The 12,048-nt window shown below is 39.4% G+C and overlaps 1 protein-coding gene across 7 annotated transcripts in view; it reads left to right on the top strand.

Annotated features, from left to right (window-relative positions):
* JAK1 (Janus kinase 1) overlaps positions 1 to 12,048 on the top strand; it is a 98,031-nt gene that overhangs the window by 50,933 nt on the left and 35,050 nt on the right. For 4 of the 7 annotated variants that reach the window (XM_006919283.3, XM_006919282.3, XM_006919281.3 and 1 more), the window contains 4 exons: positions 623 to 704; positions 3,136 to 3,334; positions 6,808 to 6,931; positions 11,114 to 11,267. In XM_006919283.3, the coding sequence (XP_006919345.1) occupies positions 699 to 704; positions 3,136 to 3,334; positions 6,808 to 6,931; positions 11,114 to 11,267 (483 nt within the window). In that variant the 5' untranslated portion in view covers positions 623 to 698. Of the gene's footprint in view, positions 1 to 622; positions 705 to 1,601; positions 1,711 to 3,135; positions 3,335 to 6,807; positions 6,932 to 11,113; positions 11,268 to 12,048 lie in introns of all 7 variants that reach the window. The other 3 variants (XM_025051950.1, XM_025051951.1, XM_025051949.1) reach the window with 1 other exon arrangement.

Below are 12,048 nucleotides of genomic sequence, written 5' to 3'. Positions count from 1 at the left end.
AGGTACTGAAATTCTCTATAACCAAGCTGGTGTTCATATTCAGTAGGCTTTGGGGGAGTTTTGGGGATCAGGGGAGCTTTATTTGCTACCTAAGTTTTCAACTAAGAATGGCTTTAAAAATGTTTAGTGAACTGAAAGCATTATGTGTCAGATTTATTCCCAGGCCTTCCCCGCTTTCACTATACCATGTGTTGTTGTTTCACTGTTAAAATGAGACAAAGGACAGACTGCATTGGGAGAAGGGTAATTCTAAAGGAAATGGAAATAGGAAGTGAAAGTGCACATCTTTGGGCCTCCTAAACTATTGTTCATAGCCCCAGGAGAGAGGTTGTTAACGGAAGAGGTACGCAGTCTTCACTTACACTAGACAGGGCACTCTACACCAGGAAGCAGAAGTCCCTGGCTTCCTTTTTTGAAGCAGTGAGAATAATATCTTCTTTGATATTTACACCCTAAGATGCCTCTCTGTCCTCATCAATTTTTTTTTTTTTCCTTTTTTCTTCCTCCCAAATGCTTTTTCCTGCCTGCTTATGATTTGGGCTGCTTCCTTAATGAAAGTGTCCTCTTATTTTCTCATGCAATTGCCCATGCAGCTGATTTACTTATTTATCTTTGTCTTTAGCTCAGCTCTGAATGGAATTTGGAAAGTAGAGAAGAAAATCTAGTCTGCTTTTGGGGGATATTGGACAGCCGAATAAATGCAGGTATGTACATTTGTATATGAAAAAAGACAAAAAATAGCTTTAAAAAAGAATAATGAAACTGATCTTGAACCTGTACTATATCCTTTAGTTCTTAGATATCAGTATTTTAATTTTGTTCATTCCAAATGTTGAGTGTGTTGTTTTAAAAAAAAAAAATCTCAAGTATAAAAGTATATGAAGTACAAAGTAAAAGTTAAATTTCTTTGTAATCCCTCCTAGATAGTTACCATTTTAAACAATTTATTGTATGTTTTTCCAGCTTATATGACCAAAAGAATGATAATATACATATTATGCTTTTTTTTTTTTTTTTTTACTTTGTAGTATGTCTATACATCTTTTGATGTTGGTTCATATAGCTTTATGAGCTTCAACTTTTTAAACAGCTGCATAGTATTCCTTTGTGTTACTGTTGCTTATTTTGTTTAATGAGTCCTTTCCTATTGGACATTGTTGGTTGTATTTTTGTTTTTCATTTCAAATAGTGCCACACCTTGTCCATATATGATTATGTATACTGGCCTGATTATCTTCTTAGAGTGAAAAGATGTAACATTGGCATTGAATTCTTCCCCTGCCATGTCTATATAGAATCTCAAGAACGAAGGTTTATCTCACATTATGAAGCAAACTTTAGTTACTCTGTTTTCCACCTCTACTTATCATTATGGGGTAGATTTGGGGGCTCGTCGCTGAGTTTTAGAACTTTCTTGCTTAACAGTTGATCTGAACCTCAAAGTAAGTTATGAACTTTAGTCTTTCAGCCTAATTTCTGGAAGAGTCTGTTTTCAGGTTTATTTTAGAGGTTAAACAAGTAAAATTAAATGCCTCTCAGTTTGTAGCCTTGAGGCATATCTGGTTCATGTCCCTCTTGTAACTATCTTCTTACCTCATCAGGGCAGCTCATGGACCAAGCACATGAATTTAGTGAAGAGAGCTGTGACTATTGTCCACCTTATATGACTTTTCTAGTTTTGACGACTTCCTTGGGTCATTCTGCAAGCACGTAAGGCTCTGTGCTAGGTACTTGGGATACAGAGATGAATGACACAGTCCTTGTTTTAAGGGAAGTGACTGTGCACGTGAGTGAGAGACAAACAAACACATGAATAGGCTTCGTAATTCCGTGTAGTTAGTGCAATATGGTGAGTCTGGGAGAGGGCATCTGTTTTAGGAAATAAGATTGAGGTTCAGAGGCAGCTTCCTGGAGGAGGTAATGTCTAGCTCAGTTTTAAAGAAACTTGAAGTTTGCCCTGAAAGGGTTGAGGTAGAAAGGTATTCCTAATAGAGGAATCAGCATGAGCAAGGGCAGGACGGTGAGAAAAACAGCATTGGGGGGGTGGGAGGGTGGGGAGGGGGTAGGGGCAGGTAATAAGAAGATGGTAGCTTTGTTGGTTTGAAGCAGGAAGTAAGGCTAGGGGTGATAGAAGCTGACACTCGTGAGGCTAGCTGGCTTAGGTGACGGAGGACCTCTGTTAGGAGTCTGAGATTGGTCTGTAGATTAGTGGGGAGCTTTTGGAGAATCTGATTTGTGTTACGGAGACATTACTTTGGGGGCTAAGTGAAAGTTGGCTTGGTAGGCAGGAGGAAAGTTAGGAACCTTGGGCTCAGGGAAATTAGTTTGTAAGTCATTGGTATTGGGGTGAGGAGAAGAAAGAATATATAGGGCTTTCCCTTGTTCCCTTCTCCTTTCTGGCCTTGCCCAAGACTAAGTTGCTGGGGTTGGCTCTTTGATCCTAGTTGTCCTCCCTTTTGAGGGAGCTCACACGAATGACTTATTTGCAAGGCTTGTCAGCAGAGGGTTCTGACCTTTTCAAAGCAAGGCTTCTTGCCCTTATTCTGCTACCACAATGTGCTGCCCATCCTCCTGCCTGCCCATGGGGTGATGGCAACCTGGCTCCGCTAATTAATTTTTTTGAGCCTTCCTTGTGGCTTATGAACATGAATTGCTAGTCATTTTGTGTGCATTACATTAGAGCCAGCCCCAGGTTACTGCCCTCACTGAGCTTGCAGTTTAGTGGAGGATAGGCATAAAATTAAAAAACAGTGTAATTCATGCCATAGGTGTATTCAAAAGTTAAATGATTCCAGTAGAAGTAGCAGCAGTATTAGTAATATTAACTATTAATGGTTCCAGAGTGAACCACATTTTCAATTATGACTTGTGTGCAAAGAGAACAATAAATTTGAGCCATGTCTAAAATTATTCTGAGTTTTGAGACTATGGTCTGACCATAATTAATTAATTAGAATGCATAATTGATTATTTTCCATAGTTTCACCTCTCGTAAACTCTGATGCATGCATTTGACTTTCAGGGAGGGAAGGGGCAGAAATACCACATATTTCTGCTTGTTTATCTTCATAGCACTCTCTTTTACCACCGGAACTTTTAGCACATGGAATGACCACAGTCTCATTTTTCTTACAGTATCTAAATATAAAAGAGGACTGCAATGCCATGGCTTTCTGTGCTAAAATGCGGAGCTCCAAGAAGACCGAGGTGAATCTGGAAGCCCCTGAGCCAGGGGTGGAAGTGCTCTTCTATCTGTCGGATAGGGAGCCCCTCCGGCTGGGCAGTGGAGAGTACACTGCAGAGGAGCTATGCATCCGGGCGGCACAGGAATGCTGTGAGTACTGGCAGCAGTGCCCAGGGCCCAGGGCCCATGGCAGGTTTTGGTGGCACACCATCCCAGAAGCACATCTGGGTAACTCTGCCCCTGGTAGCTCTCCTGAGTGGAAGGAGGTGTGGGCTCTGGGAGTCAGGAGTTCTGCCCTGTCTCTGCCACTTACTTGCATTTAACCTTAGGCCAGTGGTTTGAGAGTTTCACTTTATCACAAAGTGGCTTAGTCTTGCTCTGTCATTAATGAATGTGGGATACTAAAGAATGATGCTTGCCTTCTGTGGAGGCTCAGTTTTTATTTCCCACCACCCCCATCTGTGAAATTGGAATAATATCAGCACTAAATGAGCAAAACACCTACCACAAAATTACATGCTCATTAAGCGGCATGTAATTTTAATAATTGCTCAAAATTTCTTTTGAAAGGTGCAGTCCATTCTTCTGTTTCTATGACCTGCTTCCTCCCCTCAGCTTCCACCCACCCATGTGATGCTGAGTTGAAGTGAGAAACTGAGTGTTTGCGGGTTGGTCAGATTGTCAAATTGTGAAAAGGACAGTGAGGTTGTGAACAGCACAATCCATTTTTTTAAAGTAAAGCTTGTTTTATTAAAGTTGCTGATCGCCCTTGAAAGGTGTACACCAAACTGACTTAACAAAAAGAAGCCTCTTGAAATCTGAGGTCATTGGTAGTTTTTGCCTACCTACATTTAAATGACAGTTAAATCATAGAAACTTATAGATCTAATCCACTTAGATCCTAGTGATGGTTGTACAACTCTATAAATATACTAAGATTCATTGAATTGTACCCTTGAAATGAGTAGATTTTATGGTATATGTATTACTTCTCAAAAAAGCTGCTTTTTTTTTTTTTTTTAAATCAACTCATTTTATGATGATGAAGTAACTGGCTGTGATTTCGGACAGTCAGACATGTTTTATTTATATCATCTTTAGTCCTTAGAACAGCTCTGTGGGGATAGTATGGTTATTTCAAGAATCATCCACCTCGTTTATAATACAGCTTATCTAGAAAACCCATTTTCTTTTCGATATATATCTTTCTGACTAAAATGCTTTAAATATCAGAGTTCCAATAAAAGAGAGATAAGTGCTATAAGGAAGAGTATAGTAGACCTTTACTAACTGAACAACACTAGATAAAGTTGGCTGAGCTATAGATTATTAGGGGGAAATGCATTAATGTTCTAAAGTTATTGTAACTACATAGCAAAGTATATCACCTTTAAAAATATTTGTAATTAGCAAAACAAGTAGATGTAAATTGATGCTTCTAAAGTATTTTCAAAAGGCGTTGTTCTTTTCTCTCTTCTCTTGAGATTTCGTTTATATTGTTTGTTGTCTTAGCCAAGCTTCTTGCTGTAAAGCATAGCAGGTGTATATCTCAGTTTGTTAGCAAGGATCATTTGTGCAGAATCATTGGGCTACAGTTAATGAGAGATCAGGGAACTGCTGCTAAAGGAGATGAGAGCAGAGAGTCTGTGAGTCTGAAGACAGCCACAGCCACTGGGTCTCCTCTCTTTCTGGGCTCAGAGTCAGTCGCTTTGGGGCATCAGTTTTCAAGCCCAGTTTGTAGAGCATAAATGATCTCTTTTGTAACCAATCCAGGAGAAAGTTGCAAAATTTTTTTAATTTTAAAAATATGTGAATATGGAGTGCCATATATTTTTGTAGCTCTCATTATTATTATTTTATAGTAAGTGAGGTTTGGGGGCAGTATTATTTTCTTCCCTGTTTTCTTACTATTATATGGCAAATTTTTGTATTTTTAGCTCTCATTATTTCACCTCCTTGGTAGCTCTATCTTGGTTTGAATCCCAGCTCTGCATCTTATTCGCTGAGTAACCTTAGATCAGACTGTCTTGGGAGGCCATTTCTTCATCTATAAAATGGCAAAAATAATACTTACCTCACTAGGTGTTAGAATTTAATGATAAAAAAATTAAGAGTGTGTTAGATGCCTGATGCCTGACACTTAGCCCACAGTAAATGTTAGTATTGTTGTTATTATTCCACACTTTTATATAAAAAGATATGTTTGATCTTTCTGTGTATAGGTACTAATATTGTTAGAATCAGATCTGTGATGGAGTTACAAACAGATCCATGATTATAAATCAGTTATGCTTCAGATGTGTATGTCAGTGCACATTCAGATATGGATACGCATAAAGAAAGGCTAGGTTTCCAGGATAGTCCACAAAGGCCGATTTATTATTGAAAAACTGTAATATGGCAGAAACATAGTCCTAATAATACTGGAACCAAAAGCCACTTGCCATTGTTCCCAAGAAATAATGCTGTTTTGAAGTTTAGCTCGATCTTTATGATAGAAGGAGGAGTTAACTTCTAAAGGGGTAATTCCCAGATATCTTTAAAGGCAGGCATTGAGGCATTCAGCAGAGGCATCGAGATGCCAAGGCATTTGTAACTTCTTAACTCAGTGTGTTCATTGGAGAGAGTTCCTGTCAATGTCACTCTCACTCTGAATGCCTAAATTGGGAAACAAGTACCAGTTACTTCATATTCTCATATGTTTTTCAGTTAAGTTCACTGTATCTCAGTTTGAGGCCTAGCCGCACATGAAAATGTCAGTCAGTATGGATTATTTGCAGTCATTTTCCTCCTTTTCTCACCTGTTTTTAGATTGCATATCTGTATAATTTTAATCATGGGCTCAGAAGTGAGTGAAATGGTGCTTTCCTGACTTCATAATCTCCCTTATCTTTTTGATCATTCTCGAATCGAAGGAGGCAGTTGGTGGGGTGGGGAAGCCCAATTTGGACCACCTTTGTTAAGCATATATCTTCTCGTTAGTTGGCTACTAATAAAAAATATTTATGCTAACTCTACAGAGTACTCAAGAAGTGTATTTATTATTAATGGTAATAGATTTTAATCACTGACACTTTGGTTATTTATTCTAACACAATTTGGTTATTTATTCTAACACAATTTTATGTACTATTGCCAGGAACTTCTTTGCATGTTTAATGTATAATTGCAGTATGTTAGAATTGTTTAAACAGTTTCTGTAGGAGACAGATTGGGGACTTCTCAAACTCCAAAATGTTTCTGACTGTGGTTAACAAGGTAAATATCAGGTGGGATCCAGCAACTTCAGATGACCTTTTTTTTTTTAAAGCGGGATTTGATAAGACTCTGTCATAGACACTGTAGTGAGAAATATTATGAGACATTCATTTTAAAATGTTTTTAATTTGGTTTGCCAGGAGCTATAGTGTATATTCCTAGGGAGCCATAGTTCTTAATTTTTATGATTCAAACTGTCTGATTGAACATGATTGGAAGTCATATTTGCCCTAAGAGGATATGAATGTGACCTAGATTTTTTTTGGATGAGAGAATTTCTTACCTTTGCATATGTCATACATTGGAAACAGATGGCCAAATGTATCTGTCTTCACCTTTCTGGTGTATTCTTTACTTTTCCCCAGGTATCTCTCCTCTGTGTCACAACCTTTTTGCCTTGTATGATGAGAACACCAAGCTCTGGTATGCCCCAAATCGCACCATCACTGTCGACGATAAGACTTCGCTTCGGCTCCACTATCGGATGAGGTATGGGTGCCTGCCTGCCTGGCCTTCTAATGCAGGAGGGATTAGCCTGGAGCCCTGACTCACTTACCAAGAAAGATTGTAGTCATTTTTGTAATTTATAAGTTTTGTATTTGCTCGGTATGAGAAAGAACTTCTTCAGTATTTGAAATACAGTTCAAGATGAATTTGATCACTGGCCTCTGCCAAATTATAGAAGAGAACTCATTATGATGCAGAGGGTATTTCGAATTGAATTAGCATATTATAGCAGAGTTTTTCAAATGGTGAGGTGAGTCATGGTTATGAATTTAATTTAGTGACTTGTGACCAGAATTTTTTTAAAAAAGAAAGAGGCAAGAATAGGTAATATCAGCATATATACATATCCTAAGAATATTGTCTTTGAAAAGTTTTGTTTGAGATAATATATGTACTAGGTTATCATATAATAAAATATATTTCTTACTAAAAGGTGCAGCTAAAGAGATTGAGAAACACTGCCTGAAGTGATATCCTAGAAATCCTAGGTCGGTCTTGCTCTCAGAGGGTGGATGTTTTGAAGGATTTTGTTTAGTGGGGCTGTGATTTTCCTTCTGATGGGTATTTGCCTTTTCTCCCATATTGTAGACTTGGTTAAATGTCACACAGTCTCCCAAGGTGGCATAGATAGTCAGTACTTCATTGCCGTTGTAGTCTCTTGAGTTTATAAGCGTATTTGCTTTGTACCTGAATTGAACGTAGTTCAGCACAAGTTAGCGTGTGTTTAACAAAGGAGCTTATAAATAGGATGAATACTTTTTGAAAAGGATCTTAACTTACATGGATGTGATTAAATCAGTAGGTTAGTTCAGGTGCTGATGCAATGCAGGGACATGCTGGAAAAGCCCTTGGGAGATCTTGGAGGCTCTCCACATATCTTAGCTGCCATTTCCTTTGGGAGTCAGTAGAGTTGTTAACGTTCTAGAATGGTCTGAATGTTTTTCTCAGCAGATGATGAACCAGATCTACTTTTTGGATAATCACATAGGGCTGACTTTTTCTCTTCTTTTTGTACTCACCCAAGGTCTCACCTTAGGAGAGGTGTGTGCCATGTGTGAGATTTCACGCCCCAGATTTAGGGAAGCATTCACTCCGCCCAGCTGAGCCTTCCGACTATATTTGGATTTGTTTTTCAAAGTGTCATCTTGCTTTCTGTGGCCTGGTGGTTGGCTGTGTGATCCAGCCTTCAAACGTGTATTTGCAGCTCCCCGTCTAGGAAGGGGACATGTCACTGAATTCTGGTTCTTTCCCTTTAGGTTCTTCCACTTGGCTAGGAATCTCCACTTTGGTTAGAATGGTAAAATTTGGGACTGGGAAGAAACCTGAGCTTCCCTAATTCAGTTCTTCCAATATTTTAGACACTGATGTCTAAAAAGAGAAGTGAGTTTTCCAAAGTCACACAACTAGTGAATTGTCTTGTTAGCACAGCACCCTTTTTGAGACATGTCGGTGGTGTGAATGCCTTGCTATTAAAAATGTCTGCCTGCTCCCCATTCTGTTAGGGGCCAGGAAGTGCATTGCTGCTTCATTTTTGGCACCTTGACTTTGTACCTGACATTGCTGCTTCAACAGGATATTGCTTTGTTACCACAGGCTCTTTGAACTTGGAAGAAAAGATCTCACCCTAAGCTAAAAACATTTGCATTACAACAAACTACAAAAAATCTGAAACCTCGTTATCTCACCACTAAAGAAGGTGTAATATCAAAATAAATGTTGGTGGCTATTTCAGTGGAATCCCAGCTCTATTTTGGGAAATACTCTTGTACTTTAAGTTTTCTGTTTTTAGATAATGATTTCGATAGTTATTGTTTTATAATATATGTTAATATAAAACAAGCATATTCTTTATTCCTTTTTAATAAAAATATTTTTTCATCCAAATGAATTTCATATCCAGTAGTAAAGTTCTATAGAAACCTAAAGAGAATTTGTTGTATATAATACCTGTACCTAAACTTAGAATTATGCAGTTATCTCTAATATAATTTTCTCAGAAATGTGCAGGGAAGACATATATCTGATTGATGTCTGTCTAATCTGTCTATCTCTTTCTCTCTCCTTTCTGCATTATTCATCCACATCATTCTGAAAAGGAATTTAGGCGGCTATCAAACTACATTTATTTATGTCATTCTTTATTTTTTTTCCATTAGCATGTTAATATTAGGAATTAGCGTTTGCCTCAAGTTTGATGAACATCTTCATAATTAATTTTAAAAAGGAGTGTAGAATCTTTTCAATGTAGCTTCCAGTTTTGTCTTATTGAGACAAAATTAGGAAGATTTTAATTTTGGCCATCACCCCTTTAAAGTTTTTTTGTTTTGTTCTTTTTGTTTTGTCATCTTATTAGATGGAAAGGTGTCAACTTTTGACTACAGGCAATTTCTAGTGATCCAGCCTTGTTTTAGGCTCCCTTCCACCTTTAGTGAAGTGGAAAAACTCCACGTTATCTTTGATATCCTCAGCCTAGTCCTTTTTGAACATCTTGCCAAAGCCAAAGCCAGTCCCAGAGGGCTCACATAGCAGCCTTGAAGAATGTCCTTGTTCAGAATGAAGATTGCATTCTGCCCAGAGGGAGTAAGTTGGGCCCTTGGCTCTGCCAGGTCCAAGGACTCTTTATCTATAGAGACTCAGCGGGATGTAGAAGAAGGGGACCATGGCTTGGACTCATTCAGGGAAAATCTGTCTTCAGGGCTTCTCTTTCAGACAGCCTCCTCCTTCCTTTCCCCCATTAACCCAGGTAACCTACCATATTGTACATAATTCTCATTTTCTTATCACCATCTTCCTTTACTGTCAGACAGAATTTACCTGTCCTGTCTTCATCCTGTTTAGACCCTTTCACCTATCGCCTTCCAGGCAGACACCAAGAACTTCTAGTAGATCTCTAGTTATTGTATGAATGATGCGAATGCTCCATTTTGGGTTTTCCTTGACTGTCAGAGGAGTTGGCCATGTCCTTGTCCCTTTATTTTTTCTGTCCCAATGTCAGATTTCCCTGTATCTGCTCAGTTGGTGGAGCTGGTTCACCTTTTACTTTCTGCCTGCTCTGGAGAGCTGATCCCAGTTAAGTCCTCTGGGCTTGTGTTCCCTTCTGCCCTTGGAGAGCAGACTCCCCAGCCTGGGGACAGCATGAATGCCAGCCTTTTTATCAGCCTCAGGCTTCTACTGTTACCAGTGCCCGATGCCCTGCCATGTTAGTGGGTGCAATGACAGTCCTGTAGCTGAGGTTTATGCTGCATGTATGCTCCATGACAGGTGTGTCTGAGTTTAATTGCAGCTGTTTTTTGGGAGGAAATTTTATTTGTTGTTTCTCCATGCTGTGGTTGTTTTTCATCAGCCCATGAACATGTCAAGGGAGAGAGACCCAGGCACCAGCTGAGTCTAGAGATGGCCTGGATCAGCTTGGCTCAGTCACTTTCACACATTTCGGAGCTTACTGTGTTTCTCTTGCAAATGCAGAGGAGAGTGGCAGTTAAGAGAACAGGCTCGTAGTCTTAGTTCACCTTTTGGGACCTCAGATTTCCTCATCTGTAAAATAGAAACAATGAAATCTACCTTGTATAGTTGCTGCAAGGGTTAAATAACATATATAAAGTGCTTATTATGCATTCATAACACTGCAAGCTAATGCTTATAGTAATAATGTTCATGTATTTCTTCTATTTTAAAACTTTATTGTAAGATAAACCATCAATTTAATAACAGCAGTCTAGGAAATAGGAATCTGCCATATTAATTGTACATCTTGGCTGTATGATGAAACTAGATTTCAGAAATGTTAAAATGCGAATAAAATAGGTCTTGGATTCAAGGCAGGATGGCATTATTAAAGGTAAAGGGAGTTGGTGGGCTACTTCTAGTCAACAGTGTTTTCCTATTTAGGAAGGTGTAGTGAAAAGTCAGAGGATCTATCTTTGCGATCATAAGGAAGTCACTTTATCTCTCTGAGTCAAAGACCACGCTTTTCACAGAATACTTGTAGGAATGAAAAGAAAAGGACATTATGAACAATCAAGTACTAAGCAGGCAAATTATTTGTCTGCTTGCTTCTCAGCGAAAGTTAGCCTCTGGCATCGATAACGCTGAGTAGAACCAGCACAACTTTCCCACACATTTCTAGGTCCTCTTTCCCGCAGTTGACATTTTCCTGCCTTCCAGGTTCTATTTTACCAACTGGCATGGGACCAATGATAATGAGCAGTCAGTATGGCGACATTCTCCAAAGAAGCAGAAAAATGGCTATGAGAAAAAAAAAGTTCCAGATGCAACTCCTCTCCTTGACGCCAGCTCCCTGGAGTATCTGTTTGCTCAGGTAAGAAGTTTGGGCCCAGGAGAACCTGGAGTTCATGGAATGGGTGTGGCACTGTAGGGTTCAGATTCCTTGGTGCAGGTGAACTTGGTGGTAGCCAGGACATTTTATGGCCTGTCCCGTGGGCCGTTCTTGCCACCCCTGGGCTTGCCCCATGTGAAGAGGGGGAAGGCAGCAATTCAGTGTCCCAGGAGGCTGGTTATCCCACTTTTGGGCTTTCCAGGCTTCACTTCTTCCCTCTCTCTTTGTTTTCCCCCTCATCTTCTACTTCTCCCCTTTACTTCTCATCTGCAGTGCCCTCTGTGGAGAGAGCAGAGGAAAGCTGTGAGAGAGGGAAGGTATAGTGCAGTGGGTCTAACAAAGGCACTTCTCGGCAGTCACAGTGCCATTTGGGGAGGAAGGAGGTGGCCACTTTCTATCACACAGTGGTAGAAAGACTAGACACTAGAAAAAGCCAGAAGAAAACTTAGAGTCACCTAAATGACATTCCCCTGAGAGAACATATATATATCATATATTATATACATCACATCTGTTAGGTGGAGTTGCTGATGTTAGCATCCACCTCATAGGGCAGTTGTGAAGATTAAATGAAAAGTAAAGAAAAGAAACTTAGCACAGTGTCTGGCGCTGAGGTTAGGATTTAATAACGGGGAGCTAGCATTGATATTATCTTCACCACTCTGTACAAGACAGGTGGTGGGTATTGTTTTTAGTTTTCTTTTTCATTTTTGAAGCCGTTATTGGCTCTTGGAATGCTGCGCACCTCCACCATTGAGGGGTG

The sequence above is a fragment of the Pteropus alecto genome, unplaced genomic scaffold (assembly GCF_000325575.1).
Source record: "Pteropus alecto unplaced genomic scaffold, ASM32557v1 scaffold25, whole genome shotgun sequence".
NCBI lineage: Eukaryota > Metazoa > Chordata > Mammalia > Chiroptera > Pteropodidae > Pteropus > Pteropus alecto.
The sequence above is the reverse complement of the archived record's forward strand: the minus strand, read 5'-3'. Positions and strand labels throughout refer to the sequence as shown.